The sequence below is a fragment of the Microcaecilia unicolor genome, chromosome 4 (genome assembly GCF_901765095.1).
Source record: "Microcaecilia unicolor chromosome 4, aMicUni1.1, whole genome shotgun sequence".
Lineage (NCBI taxonomy): Eukaryota > Metazoa > Chordata > Amphibia > Gymnophiona > Siphonopidae > Microcaecilia > Microcaecilia unicolor.
Window position 1 is genome coordinate 364,075,328 of NC_044034.1, and position 15,604 is coordinate 364,090,931.

General features: G+C 44.3%; 1 protein-coding gene across 1 annotated transcript in view; it reads left to right on the top strand.

Annotated features, from left to right (window-relative positions):
* USP9X (ubiquitin specific peptidase 9 X-linked) overlaps nucleotides 1–15,604 on the top strand; it is a 377,318-nt gene that overhangs the window by 343,993 nt on the left and 17,721 nt on the right. The window contains exons 42-43 of the mRNA XM_030202341.1: nucleotides 8,676–8,832; nucleotides 13,275–13,487. Coding sequence (XP_030058201.1) covers nucleotides 8,676–8,832; nucleotides 13,275–13,487 — 370 coding nt within the window. The remainder of the gene's footprint in view (nucleotides 1–8,675; nucleotides 8,833–13,274; nucleotides 13,488–15,604) is intronic.

Consider the following 15,604-nt stretch of genomic DNA (forward strand, 5'->3'; position numbering starts at 1 on the left):
TAGAATTGTTTCTGTAGACAAAAGCATACATACGGCTTCTCCAGGTGGCCCTGTTGGCACATTGGTCACTTCAGTTGGATCCCCTATCTCACAGGATTCTGCTTAGTCATCCAGTGCGTTGCAGCCTTCAGCGGTGGCTGGATCAGTCCAATCTGCCTCGGGACATGCCCCTGGACCCTCCAGTCTGGGTGCTGGTTACTACAGACGCCAGCCTGCCTGGCCATTGTCAAAGGCTGGTGGCCCAGGGGCGCTGGTCCGAAGAGTCCCTTCTGGAAACATGAGCGATCCAGCTAGCTGTGCTGGAGTTCCAGTCACAGATTTGTCACCGGGCAGTCCAGGTTTTGTCAGACAATGTGACGGTAGTCTCGTATGTCAGTTGCCAAGGGAGCACTAGAAGTCTTCAGCTGGTGCAGAAGGCAGCCACTCTCCTATCCCTGGACCATAGCTTCCCAATGGTATCAAGCTGGGGGGGATCTAGAAGACGCAATCCGCCGATTTTTCACAATTCCCTTCAATGGTGGGCAATTCGACCCAATTTGGTCTTGGGATGTCCCTTTCAAATTCCTCAGCCACAAAAGGTGTTGACAACGGATGCATCCCTCCTGGGGTGGGGAGCTCATGTCAATGAGCTTCACACTCAGGGAGTTTGGTCCCTCCAGGAAAAAGGTCTTCAGATCAATCTCCTGGAGTTGCGAGCGGTCTGGAACGCTCTAAAGGCTTTCAGAGATCGGCTGTCCAATCAAATCATCCTAATTCAGACAGGGGGCACCGGATCTCGCCCCTGTGTCGGGAAGTCATCCAGATGTGTTTGTCCAAGCCACGTAACTGGCCGGCGTAAACAACAGTCTGGCCGACAAGTTGAGCAGGATAATGCAACCTCACGTGTGGCCGCTCAACATGGGCGTTGTTTGCAAGATCTTCTGAGAGTGGGGCACCCCCTCAGTGGATCTTTTTGCCACTCAGCTCAATCACAAGGTCCCTCAGTTCTGTTCCAGACTTCAGGCCCACGACAGACTAGCGTCGGATGCCTTTCTCCTTCATTGGGGGAGAGGCCTTCTGTATGCATATCCTCCCATACCTCTGGTGGGGAAGACTTTGCTGAAACTCAAGCAAGACCGCAGAACCATGATTCTGATTGCTCCCTTCTGGCCGTGTCAGATTTGGTTCCCTCTTCTTCTGGAGTTGTCCTCCAAAGAACCGTGGAGTGTTTTCCAACACTCAGAACGAGGGGGCGCTTCTGCATCCCAGCCTCCAGTCTCTAGCTCTCACAGTATGGATGTTGAGAGCGTAGAATTCGCTTCCTTGGGTCTTTCTGAGGGTGTCTCCCGGGTTTTGCTTGCTTCCAGGAAAGATTCCACGAAGTGGTGTTATTTTTTCAAGTGGAGGAGGTTTGCCGTCTGGTGTGATAGCAAGGCCCTAGATCCTCGCTCTTGTCCTACACAGACCCTGCTTGAATATCTTCTACGCTTGTCAGAGTCTGGTCTCAAGACCAACTCCATAAGGGTTCATCTTAGTGCAATTAGTGCTTTTCATTGTCGTGTGGAAGGAAAGCCTATCTCTGGACAGCCTTTAGTTGTTCGCTTCATGAGAGGTTTGCTTTTGTCAAAGCCCCCTGTCAAACCTCCACCAGTGTCATGGGATCTCAACGTCCTCACCCAGCTGATGAAGCCTTCTTTTGAGCCACTGAATTCCTGCCATCTGAAGTACTTGACCTGGAAGGTCATTTTCTTGGTGGCTGTTACTTCAGCTCGTAGAGTCAGTGAGCTTCAAGCCTTGGTAGTGCACGCTCCTTATCTCAAGTTTCATCACAACAGAGTATTCCTCCGCACGCACCCTAAGTTCTTGCCGAAGGTGGTGTCGGAGTTCCATCTGAACCAGTCAATTGTCTTGCCAACATTTTTTCCCTGTCCTCATACCCGCCCTGCTGAACGTCAGTTGCACACCTTGGACTGCATGAGAGCATTGGCCTTCTACATGGAGCAGACAAGCCCCTTCAGACAGTCCGCCCAAATGTTTGTTTCTTTTGATCCCAACAGGAGGGGAGTCGCAGTCGGGAAACGCACCATTTCCAGTTGGCTAGCAGATTGCATTTCCTTCACTTATGCCCAAGCTGGGTTGACTCTTGAGGGTCATGTCACGGCTCATAGTGTTAGAGCCATGGCGGCGTCGGTGGCTCACTTGAAGTCAGCCACTATAGAAGAGATTTGCAAGGCTGCGACGTGGTCATCAGTCCACACATTCACTTCTCGCTATTGCCTTCAGCAGGATACCCGACGTGACAGTCGGTTTGGGCAGTTGGTGCTGCAGGATCTGTTCAGGGTTTAGAATCCAACTCCACTCCCCTAGGCCCATCTTTATTCTGTTCCAGGCTGCAGTCTCAGTTAGATGTTCTGTTTTAGGTCAGTCCTTGTTATGTCCTCGCCGTTGTGAGGCTCAATTGACCTTTCTTTGTTGTTTTGAGTGAGCCTGGGTGCTAGGGATACCCTACATGTGAGAACAAGCAGCCTGCTTGTCCTCGGAGAAAGCGAAGATATATACCTGTAGCAGGTATTCTCTGAGGACAGCAGGCAGATTGTTCTCACAAACCCGCCTACCTCCCCTTTGGAGGAGTTGTTTGTTGTTTATTTGCTTGTTGATTAAACTGAGCGGGAACACACACACGACGGGTGGGAAGACAGCCGCGTATGCGCGGTGTGTACGGTTCGCGCACCAGAAGGTACTATGGTGGGATCAGAATCCTGATTGTGAATTATGTAGTATTGAGAACTTGTCCAGGTAATCCATAAGCTGTTTAGTCACCAAACTCTCCATCATTTTTACTACTAGTGGGATAGACACAACTGGATGGTAGTTGGTAAGATCGTTTGTGCTTTTCTTGGCGTCTTTTGGTATTGGGGTGAATAGGATGTTATCATATTCCTCAGGGAAGGGACCTTGTTGTAGCATGAAGTTTAGATGGGATGTAAGGTCTGCTGTGAAGCGGTCGGGGGCGGATTTTAGTAGATGACTGGGACATGTGTCCAGTTTGCAATGGGGTCATAGCGAACCTGTGAGTCGCTTGTGTAACTGATTCGGTGTTGAGGAGATTAAATGTTGTCCATATGCGGTCAGCTGGGTATCCGTCGGAGGTTAGGTCCAGATTGTTGAAGAAGTTTTCGATGTCAGTATTGTGATGAGGAAGTGTACTGCGAAGTTTTATTATTTTTTCGTTAAAGTAGTTAGCGAGTTTGTCTGCGGTTGTGGTGATAGAGGTGGTGTCTAGTAACTTATTTACAAGTTGGTTATATTTTCTTCATATCTTTGTAATCCGGTCCTAATTTAGTTTTGTAGTAGGACCTTTTGGTTTGTTTTATTGCATATTTGTATTTTCTGTGTAGTTGTTTCCATGCGTTGAGTGTATGTTCATCTTTTGTCTTTCTCCATGCTCGTTCAAGTTTCCTGGATTGTGTTTTGAGTTTTTTTTTAGTTCGTCATTGAACCATGGTATAGTGTTCTGTCTTTTTGATGATCTTGTTTTTAAGGGTGCTATTTCGTTTAGTACGCTGCTGCATCTGTCATCCCAGCAGTTGAGATAAAGTATGGAATTAGTTCATGTAGTCCATTCGTTGTCATATATCTTTTGCCAGAATGCATGTGAGTCGATTTGCCCTCTTGTGGTGTAAGTTGTATGTTCTGGTGTGCGATTTGAACCCTTCTTCTGCCAATTTAAAATTAGGTTCAGTTTGTAATGGTCGGTCCAAGGTGTTGCTGTCTATTTGATGTCTGTTATTAGTAGGTTATGATCTGTGGACAATTTATGTGATAAGAAGTGTGCCCCTTGATATGGGTAGTTTGCGTGTGAGGTCATTTGAGATCCCAGGACTGTAGGAAGTCTTTACATTCCCATACGTTAGTAGAATTGGGGTCTTCTACGTGAAGGTTAATGTCGCCTAGTAATAGTATGTTGGAATTGTTTACGCAGTTGTTTGATATGAAGTCCGTGAAGATAGGCTGGCTTTCGTTCAGTTGCCGGGTGGTCTGTAGAACAGGACGCAGTTCAGGTGATCAATCAGGGAATTGTGGATTCTAAATGAGGCAATTTCTAGTTGGGGTATTATGGAGTCGGCAGTGGTTTCAGTGATGAATTGTTCTCTGTAGATTAGTGCTATACCTCCGCCTCTCTTTTCCGATCTGGTCCGATGAGTGATTTTGTAACCTGGCGGGCATAGTTCAAGGATTATCAGGTCATTTTGGTTGAGGATCCATGTTTCATTGATAAAGATAAGGTCGAAGGTTTTCTGAGGTAATCCAGTCTGATATTGTTGTTGTTTTGTTAATTATGGACCTAACATTGATGTAGCCCACCTGGATATTTTGGTATGGGTCTGCTAGGTTTGGTGTTACGTGGATTTTTGTTATTTGTCATTCCTTGGGTGGTGTGTGTTTGTTGTGGTCGTTCCTCCCGTTTTGTTGGTGATGTCCGTGTTTAAACAATGGTGTCAATTTGGTGGAGTTGGAATGTTTGATCAGTTTTTGGTGATTTTGTAGGATGGGTATGGAGTAATGTTCTGTGAGTGGGATGGATAGTATTAGGTGGATCAGTGAAAGTGAGTAGATTACCAGAAGTATTTTGATTATATTCATTTTGGTGTCAGTTTTCCTAGCTCATCCCAAAATAATCAGCATGACTAGAGATCTTATTAATATTATAGACAAAGACAGGTAGTTTTGGGGCTGCAAAAGAGACCGTTCACTGAGTTCGTATTTAATATTCTTGTGCAAGTCAATACGTGCCACATGGGCTAGCACTGGCCTTGTCTGAGTCTTAAAAAACAAAAGCATAAAAGAGTGGAAGAATACAGAAAGCAGAACCGCTTTCCAAGTATAGGTTCGTCTTGGTCGCAGAGGGCAGGAAACAAAACAAAAAGAGCAGAGAAAAGCAGAGTCCGATTTCCAGGTGAGAGAAGGAGCTAGTTACCTCTCCTCTTGGGACTCCGTCGTGATGGTCCTCCAGTAGCAGAACCGCTTTCCAGGTGAAAGCCTCTTTTAGTCGCAGGAGAGCAAAACAAAAACAAAAGGAGCAAAGAAAAGCAAAAAAAAAAAGGAAAGCGAAAGAGCAGGAGCCAGTTTCCAGGTTAGAGAGGGAACTAATGGTGTCAGCTCTCCTCCTGGGACTTTGTCATGGCGGTCCTCCGTCAGCAGGTCATGGGGAAGTACGCCTCATTTAGCCGGGGCTCGGAAGCATGGGCCGACGAAGGCAACGCTCACCCGGTTCCGGGGCTCATGCAGCGGATGCGCCTCGCACCACGTCTCTGCTCCGATGCACGCTGCCTCGGCGACTCAGGCATCAGAGGCAGTGCCTCTTAGGCAGGACGCGGCCAGTCTTCCACGTGGGGCCCTCGCTATGGGAGGCCACGTGGTCGGGCATCTACGGGTCAGGAGGGCTTGGGTTTGGTTTGTTGCTATTGAGCCTTCTCCTTGCTGACTCAATTTTGGCTCGACCGTTCCCTTTATGCCCGCTCCGCCTCTCCCGTCTCGAGTCTCCGCTTCACTGGGAGGCTATCCGATCAGGCCTTCAGGAGGCCACGCAATGAGGCAGCTGCGAGTCAGTAGGGCTTGGGCTTGGGATCGGTTTGCCGTTGGTGAACTTTCTCTGACCAATTCAGCTTCAGTTCGACCGTTCTCCGCTCCGAGCACGGCGTCTGCTCCGCTTCTCCTGTTTTGAGCCCTCTTCACAGGAGGCTATCTGATCAGGCCTCCGGGGATCGATCTGGTCCGGACAGGTGATCGCAGGTGAGCTTATCTGGAGACCAGTGTCCAGTCCTTGCTTGGTGGCTCCCTTCCGGAGTTTCCACAATGAGCGATCGTTCGGTTTGGAATCCCGGAGGCTGATCTGGGAATATGAAGATGGCAGTCATTAAGAAGAAATCTACGGGGAACATCAGGAACAACCAGGGCAGCAAAGGTAGGAGGGGGTACTATGATAAAAAGCCTTAAAGGTAAAAATAGAATCTTAAATTTTAATACAGTAGGCAATGGGAAGCCAGTGATGATGACTAAAGAGAAGAAAAATATGGTCAGAATGCTTCACTTTTGAAAGAATCTAGACAACTGTATTTTGTATCGTTTGTAGATGGTGTAATGATGATGCTGGTAACCCTGAATAAATAACATTACAATAATCTAACTGTGAAGTGACAAGAGCATAAACAAATGTCTGCTGAGAGGACTCATCAAGGTATAATGGAATAGTACGAAATTGTCAAAGAAAATAAAAAGTAGTCAACTAAGCAGTTTAGTCCTTAAAAGAAAGTTCTTGGGCAGTAATGATACCTAAATATTTAAAAGAAGGAACTTTTGTTATAATCCGATCATTTATTACTGCTGCCGACGATGGAGCTGATGTCTTAACTGTAGTCCAAGTGGCAACAGTTTTATGCTCAATGGATGCTCTCAAGGAGCAACTCATGGGCAGATTCAAGGAACACATGGAGTGCTGCTTTGCATGGTAAGAAGCTATTGCGTCAAGGCATATTTGTTGAAGCTGGAGGCAGTACAGTCCACCCGCGAGACCCATGCACTACCTGCTGTTGACATTGAGTCCTCAAAGGGCATTGGTGCACATTGCACTTGTGTCGATCTCCAGCACTTTGAGGGAGGAAGCTTCCCCAATGCACTAGAAGCCCCTGGTGCCTCGACTCACTAATGCCCACAGATATTCTACCCAGCTTTTTGTTTCTTTTGAACCTAACAAGAGGGGGACAGCCATTGGTAAATGCACTCTATCCATTTGGCTGGCAGATTGCATATCCTTCACTTATGCCCAAGCTGGGCTCTCTAGAGGGTCATATCATGGCTCACAATGTAAGAGCCAGTGCTGCATCGATAGCCCACTTGAGGTCAGTTCCCGTTGAGGAGATATGCAGGGCTATAATGTGGTCTTCAGTCCACACGTTCACATCTATCTCACTACTACCTTGAGCAGGATTCTCAACACGACAATCAGTTCAATCAGTTGTGCAGAATTTGTTTGGCATGTAGAATCCAATTCCACCTTCCTAGGCCCATTTTTGTTCTGTTCCAAGCTGCATCTTCACAATAATATTGTATATATGTTCTAGGTTAATTAATGTATGTTGGGTTTTGCAAGCCCCTATTGTCCTTTGGAAGTGGTTTTTGGTGAGCCTGGTATATAGGGATTCCCATTTGTGAGAATATCATGTCGTGCTTGTCCTTTGAGAAAGCATATTTATTCACCTGTAGCAGATGTTCTCTAAGAACAGCAGGCCACATTCTAACATCCCCTCCCACTTCCCAAAGGATGAGTTTCCTTCAGCTTTGGGCAAGTCACTTAACCCTCCATTGTCCCAGGTACAAATAAGTACCTGTATATAATATGTAAACCGCTTTGAATGTAGTTGGAAAAACCACAGAAAGGCGGTATATAAGTCCCACCCACCCCGCCCTTTTTCATTATACTGCTGGTCCTGTGCACTCATGTCAAGCGGGAAAGCACCCACGCATGCGCAGTGCAGGTGCTGCCAAAGGCTTTAAATGTTTCTTGAACACTAGGTAGCATCAGTGCCGGGGCTCTGTCAAAAGATGTCACCCATTCATAAGAATATATGCCTGCTATCCTCAGAGAACATCTGCTACAGTTGAGTAATTTTGCTAACCAAGCCACAGGCAGTATCTGAGATTTCCTTTAAGGAAACACTACTTTCAGTATCATGCGCTGCCATTTGGCCTTGCGTTAATACTCAAGGAATTCGCAAAGTGCTTAACTGTCATTGCAGCATCTCTAGGCAGAATGGGAGTGCACGTTTCCCTACTTAGATGATTGACTGGTCAAGAACACACCAGAGGAATGGGCATATGCATGACCGTTTGGGTGCTGGCATTATTAGGGTTCATCATAAATTATCCCAACCCAGCCCACCCCAATGATAGGAGTTCATAAGAACTCTGGTAAACATGACTCAAGCTTCTGCATTTTTCCTACAGCAGCAGATAGAATCTCTGACTTCAGTAGTTACAGAAGTGCAGGTATCAGCTGAGCAGATATTGAGAATGCTAGGCCACATGATCTCCACTGCCCATGTAACTCCCATGGCACACCTCAATTTGAGGCACTGCATTTCTTTTACTGATGCCCAGTCTGGACTAACTCTGGAGGGTCATGTCACAGCTCATTTGTCAAAGCCATATCAGGATCAATAGCCTACGAGATCAGCCTCCATAGAGGAAATTTGCAGAGCTGCAACTTCATTTTCAGTCCACTCATTCACATCCCACTACTGTTAGGAGCAGGATGCTGAACATGACACTCGGTTTGGTCAGACAGTCCTTCAGAATCTATTAGAATCCAACTGCATCTCCATAGGCCCATTTTGTTGTGTTCCAAGCTGCCTACAAAAAAAAAAATAGAACGCCATACGGCCTCATACTCTATTATTGTTTATGGCAGCCTGGATAGCTAGGGATTCCAAACTGTAAGAATATGACCTACTGCTTGTACTTGGAGAACACCTTCTACAGATGAGTAACTTTATTTTTCTTGTGCGTCAAAAACATAAATATTGTCTTTGTCAAATGCGTTTAGTTTACATTTCATTGAAGAGAGATTTTATAAAAATTTGACTCTTGGTTTTTTTTTTTTTTTTTTTTTGCCACCCACCTCCCATTCCTCCATCCAGGATTCACAATGCACTTAAAGGAATACCAGACGACAGGGATGGTTTATTCGATACTGTTCAGCGCTCTAAGAACCACTATCAGAAAAGAGCTTATCAGTGTATAAAGTGCATGGTAGCACTCTTCAGCAGTTGTCCTGTAGCTTACCAAATCCTACAGGTGAGGAATTAAATTGACAAGCTAAACCAGTCTTACAATCCTTTTCTTCTATCATCAAACATATAAATGACAAGTGACCGACTCACCCACAAATGCGCAATAGAGACGTCCCTCTCTGTCCTGCCCTCGCGTCAAGACGTGATGACGTCAGAGGGTGGAACAGAGAGGGAAACTGACGCTGGAGCCTGGAGACGAAGCAACATCGCCAGCGCACCAACCGCCACCCCCCCCCATCCCCAACGTCGCCCCCGCTTCCGCCCCCCTCCGTATCGGGCCCCCTGCACTGACATGACAGCGCCTCTCACCTCTGTGTGGAAGCGCTGCAGGCAGCAGCAGACCGATCTGCTGCTGCCTGCAGCGCTTTCACTCGGAGGTGAGAGGCGCTCTCATGTCAGTGCAGGGGGCCCGGCACGGAGGGGGGAGGGAGCGGCGGCGAGGAGGATAGCTGGACGGGGGGAAGGCAGGGGGGAGAGAGGAGGGGGTTGCTGGACATGGGGAGAGAGAGGAGGGCAGAGAGGAGGGGTTGCTGGACATGGGGGGAGGGCAGGGGAGAGAGCAGGAGAGGGGAGGCCAAGGGAAAGAGGAGGGTTGCTGGTTATGGGGGGGAGGGCAGAGGAGAGAGGAGGGTCGGTGGACGGGGTGAGGCCAGGGCAGACAAGGAGGGCTGCTGGATATGGGGGGGAGGGCAGGGGAGAGAGCAGAGTTGCTGGACATGGATCGATGGAGGGGAGGGCAGGGAAGAGAGGAGGGTTGCTGGACATGGGAGGGCAGGGGAGAGAGGAGGGTTGCTGGATATGGGGGGAGGGCAGGGGAGAGAGGATGGTTGGTGGACGGGGGGAGGGCAGGGGAGACAGGAGGGCTGCTGGACATGGATCGGGGGAGGGCAGGGGAGAGAGAAGGGTTGCTGGACATGGATCGAGGGCAGGGGAGAGAGGAGCTGAACATGGATGGATGGAGGTGAGAATTATTACGTTTTGCAAAACACAAATCTTTCCCGTTTTAACGGGCTTAACGGCTAGTATTCTATATTTAAACTGATGGTTCCATTCCCCTTTTCATCAGGTAATGACTATTCATTGATGATGACAAAGGTCATTTTCTTTCCTACACACTATAATTATAACATTTTTATGAAAATTCTGTAATTTTTGATAGGTTAAGCATAATTCTGAACTGAACAAAAAGCTGAAGATGTCCTAAATTTGTACTAGCTGAATAATGACCAAGTACATATAAAACTAAGGACATCTACAGAATTGCTGCAGCTTTGCTCCGCTTTCATCAGGTTTATTGTGAAATTTATTTTAACATGTTTTTCAAGTATCAATTCCTATTTAATTTTTTAAAGTTAATTAGCAAGTGTAGTAGAAAGTGAAGCCTTAAATGTTTTGCAGCTTCTATGTATTCCTTGAAAATAGCCTCTAGTCATAGCTTCAGATCTTTTCTGATTGGTATTTCTCTACAAGTACTTTCTGCCTTTCACTTCTCACAAAAACTAATCAAAACACTTACCTGGTGTATTTTTAACTTTTTGTTTCTTCCTTTGAAATCCAAATACTACAATGAACTTCAAGAGGATTGATCAAAAAAGTAATACTGCTTCCCTAATGACTGCCTTGGCTCTTTTGTCCAGCCGTTAGTTGTCACTATAGGGGCAGTAATTTGATTTATCTTGCCCACAGACCTTGTAGTTTATGTACAAGTGAGCACACTTTCTCCCATCTGGATCAGGTTTATTTCACAGTGGAGAGTTGCATTTCATGGTGAAGAAATTGCAAGGACTGTTTTTGAGGGGAGGGGAAATGGAAGGGGGGCAAAGGAGTGAAAGCAAGTAAAATGTGTAGAAAAAATCTATAACATAAGGAATAAGGGAAAGTGACCATTTTAGCAGAAAATGTATGTAGCTTGCTTCTCCTGTCTTTGTGCTGTTTCAACCATTTTTCTGTGGTAGGAATACAACCTACCATTTATTGAGGTGTGCACTACAAATCTCAGTTTATAGTATGGGAAATATTGTCAAGTTGGCTGCAATGCAAATGGCTTATTAGTACTACTCTTATCTTCATGTGGAGGCAAAAAAGAGCAGATCAGTGGTATAGTTGAAACTTTTATTATAAAATAATCGCCCGACGCAGACTGTGTTTCGTCCACAAGGGCTGCGTCAGGGGCTTTCAATCGCTGCAAAACAAAGAACAGCAGAGCAAAAAAACCAGCAGGTCAACTTCTTCCAATACAAGGTTGCGCTCAAAGGAGGAACATCATATGGTCACAAAATTCAAGGAGGCAATTTTACAATCCGTGTTTTGCGTACAGTAAATGGCTTTTATATGTGCATATTTGGTCAAACAATTTTTTTAAGTACATGCGTCAATAATGAAACTCATAAAGCCATCCCTGGGAACATAGATTGAGCGGAGCAGGAATGGAGGAGTTGCAATGAACACATGTATTTTATAAAATACATGAGTATACACACAGAGTATGTACATATTTACACCTTCAGAGCCGGTATAAACTTGTGTATGAGGACACATCCACACTATTGGGACTCCTTGGTTGCCTGTTTTATTAAACCATATGTTGCTTTTATAGAATACAAAAGGTTTCAAACACTAGTTGCAAAATGTAAAACACAAAACAAGAAAAACTCCCATTAGTACTTATCAGATCAGAATCTCTTTGAAATTAGAAGCTTCTGAAAATATTACAACAGGACTGGAATTCTCCTGAAGTAGAGCATCAGCTCCGAAACATTGACATGTTGGGTTGGTGTTGTTGGATTGAGTATGTGGAAGTCAATCCAGGGACTGGTGGGTTATGCTTGTCTACCAGCAGGTGGAGATAGAACTGTGCTGTGTCCAAATAGGCAATGTATAGCTGAGGCAATTCAGTATTCCTTTATCCCCAGCAGATGGAAATCGTAGCTCCTGAGTTAATCTGTGTACGCCTGCTCCTTATCCAGTGGCCCTGGTTCTAATTGAGCTGGGGGTTGAGGTGGTTCTGCGTGGCCTTCTGGTGTCCCTTCTCTTCCCCACCCCCTTCTCTTTCCTTTTAAAATCTGAAGGGGAGTGAAGAATTTGTTGGGCTGAAAAAGGGTCTTGGGGGATTCCAAATCCAATTATTTGCCTGAAGACCAGCATAAATCTTACAGGTCTGTTCCCCCACCCCAGGCCTGGTCTTGCTTTCATGAGGCAAGGAGATATAGACCTGGACATTCTACTCCTTTCTCTAGATCCCTTAACCAAAGCAAGCAATTTTCCTTTCAAAGCAACAAAAGGTCTGGTAACACATCTTTTCGTTCACCCAATGCCAGTCGCCCTTCACATTGAAGGTGCGCCAGGTCACTCCTCACAGTTACTGATAGGTGTATATCTGTCTGTCATATTTTTATGAGTGGACCAAAGTCGCTACAGATCAGTAGGTGTTGGAGATTATCAAAGATGGTTACACGCTGGAGTTTTCTAGCCTGCTTGCACATTTTTTTTTCTTGGAGTCTCCTTGCAGAGCTCCAACCAAACAAGCAGTGGTGCAGGCCACTCTTCAGTGTCTGCTCCAGCTAGGGTTAATGATGACCGTTGCTCCCTGAAGAAAGTTACTTGGGAATCTATTCCATTTATTTTGTAGTCCCAAAGAAAAAGAGGTCCTTCCATCCGATTCTCGGTTTAAAGGGTGTCTGTAGGGCTCTAAAGGTGCCACATTTCAGAATGGAGACCGTCCGGTTGGTGGTAGCCTCTGTCCAGCCCAGGGAACTCACCTTCTTGATGTATCTCTTGCTTAACTATACGAAGAACTTGCCTTAATTTTAGCTAACCATGAAATTATCCCAACTGACTCTACCACGCATCTTGGTCCCATCATATATCTGCTATTGGTCCCTCAGCTATATGGTAAGCTGTATTGTAAAAACTCTTTTAACATCATATCTGTTAGTTGAATGTTCTAATGCTGCTTATTAGGTGTATCATTAGTATTATGCTAACGTATTTTATCTCTGGTATTTGAATGCCAGTACTATTAAATGTGTATATATTTGATACTGTTTCACGGTCGTTCTATTACTAGGTTTCAATTTACTGTTTTCAAGTTTACCTCATTTATTGTAGCTACGTTTATTCTTGGTTATTTTACTATTATACTGTTAAAATTGTAAGTTTTATGTTAAGCTGTACCTACTGTACACAGCCTTGGATGAATCTCTTCATAAAGGCGTTTAATAAATTCCAATAAATAAAGTAAACATTTTCATTAAACATTGGTTTTCTTGGTGGAAGGAGCTTGAAGGAGGTGGGTCCCATCTCAAACATGAAGATGACCTTCAGTAACAGTTGGCATATGTGAAAGTACGAGACTACTGCCTGCTTTCTAAAGGGTAGTGGAGCAGTGTAATATTATCCTTTATAGAAATTGTCTTAACGTAAAACATTTTACTTTTCTTTTTGTAGAGTAATGGAGATTTGAAGAGAAAGTGGACCTGGGCAGTAGAGTGGCTTGGAGAGGAACTGGAACGTAGGCCATACACTGGCAATCCACAGTACACGTATAATAATTGGTCTCCACCAGTGCAGAGCAATGAAACATCAAATGGCTACTTTTTGGAGAGGTCACATAGTGCTAGGATGACCCTTGCAAAGGCTTGTGAACTGTGCCCAGAGGAGGTAAAGTATTGTGTTTAGGAGTGAATGTTTTTGGGATATTACAATTGTTTATCTTACTTTTGGAAAACATTCCAGATGTTCAACTGGGTGTATTTTGTTGAACAAAAAAAGTTTAATGCTGCTCTTTCTTTAAAAAAAAAAAAAAAAAAAAGTAAAAAATAGAAAAAGGAACCGCCATATATGCTCCCATTGATAATCTTCCACTTTGCCTACAATGGGATTATTTACCTGTATGCTTTACCCCTTTTATTTGCCTCTCAGAGCTCTCAGTCAAGAATGTATTTATCTCGGCCCAAGAGAAGAGCTTCTTTTTGAGGCCCCTGTTGAGGCTGCACAGCTGCCTCATGCTCTTTTTTTTTCTTTTTTCTTTTTTTTTTGAGGGATTTTGTCACCTATGTTTTATTTATGGATAGAACAGTAAACCTAGTTGGGAAAAGGCATACTGTGAGAGAGGAAGGTGACAAAAGCTGCCTACTGGCTGCCTTTTCTGATCGTAAAAGCCACTTTTAAATATGTCATACAGTTTTCTCCACAGCAGATAATGCAATGCTTTTTAAAAGCCATGAGTTTTGCCAATCCTCTACATTACACAACCAGCCTAATACTCCTTTATCATCTATGCCTATCTCTTACTCATACAAAATCTTCACATATCCACTGTCAAGCATTTGCGGTATATACATATGTGTGCGTATTTTTGGATTTATGAAAATAAATTGTGCACACAAAATATCTAAAAGAAAAGATGCCAGACATGTCCATAAACCATTTACTTAAAATTTGTCGTGAAATAAAATTAATTTTTTAGTTGCTTCTTCTGAGAGTATGAATCTATAAGGGAGATAAAAAGTACTCTTCTAATTTCTTTTTCTTCCATCTGAGCCTCCCATTGTATGATCAGCATGCATTTATGAGAAAGAGAAAAACAAAATAGAGTGCTGCACAGACAAAGCAGAACCCAGCAAATGCTTTTCCTTTTTATGCATTAGTGAACTGCAACAAAACCATAAAACAAATGATGGAAGCAGGTACACGGGCACAAAGCAGATGCCAGCAGTGGACGTGGAGAACATTAAAGGCTTGAAGAAATAAAAGAGCAGTAACAACCTGGAGAAGAACAACCACCACAGAGATCCACCAAAATGATTTATTTCATATCCAGATATGCAGTCTCTTGACTGTGTCAACTGATCCCAACGTGGCCATGTTTCAGCTAAATGCCTACCTCTGGGGTCCAGTGTTAAACAAAATATATAATTTTAACATTAAACATAAGTATAAAAATAGATTAAAAACAAATCTCTCAATATAAAAGGCACCACCAACGTTCTATCAAGCCTCCAGCCGGAAGTGTGAAGGGGGAGAGATATCCGGTTTCCCCATGAGTGTCTGCCCCGCCCTCGCTCTCTCTGTAACACAAACAGTGAAGGAAAACACAGCAAAGCACGAAATCAGATCGCTCTCTCTGTAACAGTGAAGGACTCAGAGGGGGAGGGGAGAGAGGGCAGGGACAGAGATATCCGGTTTCCCCATGTGTGTCTGCCCCGCCCTCGCTCTCTCTCTAACACAAACAGTGAAGGAAAACACAGCAAAGCACGAAATCAAATCGCTCTCTCTGTAACAGTGAAGGACTCAGAGGGGGGCGGGGAGAGAGGGCAGGGACACACACACTCCCACATGCACACACAAGAAAACCTTGCTAGCCCCCGTTTCATTTGTATCAGAAACGGAGCTTTTTTACTAGTGTAAATATAAATATTATAAGGGACTAACTACTACATAAAAACTAGTTTAAAATAATATCAATTAATTATCAGGTAACTACTGAATCATATCAAAGGAAGCAAAATATAAATTAAAAAGTACAACTTAGTCTTACACAGCCAAAATGGAAAGACTGATTTCAACACAGGGACATCACATGTAGGCTAAAAGATCATGAACATTTCAAAATTTAAGCCAAAATATAAACAGAGTAGGAATAAAAAATATATATATATTTTTTCTAAATTGTAATATGTTTGATATAAAAATAACATTTCTGAAGGATAGATGGATTGCTGATTATACAAGAACGACTTGGAATACATTATATATTTTAAAAATTCAGCTATGAT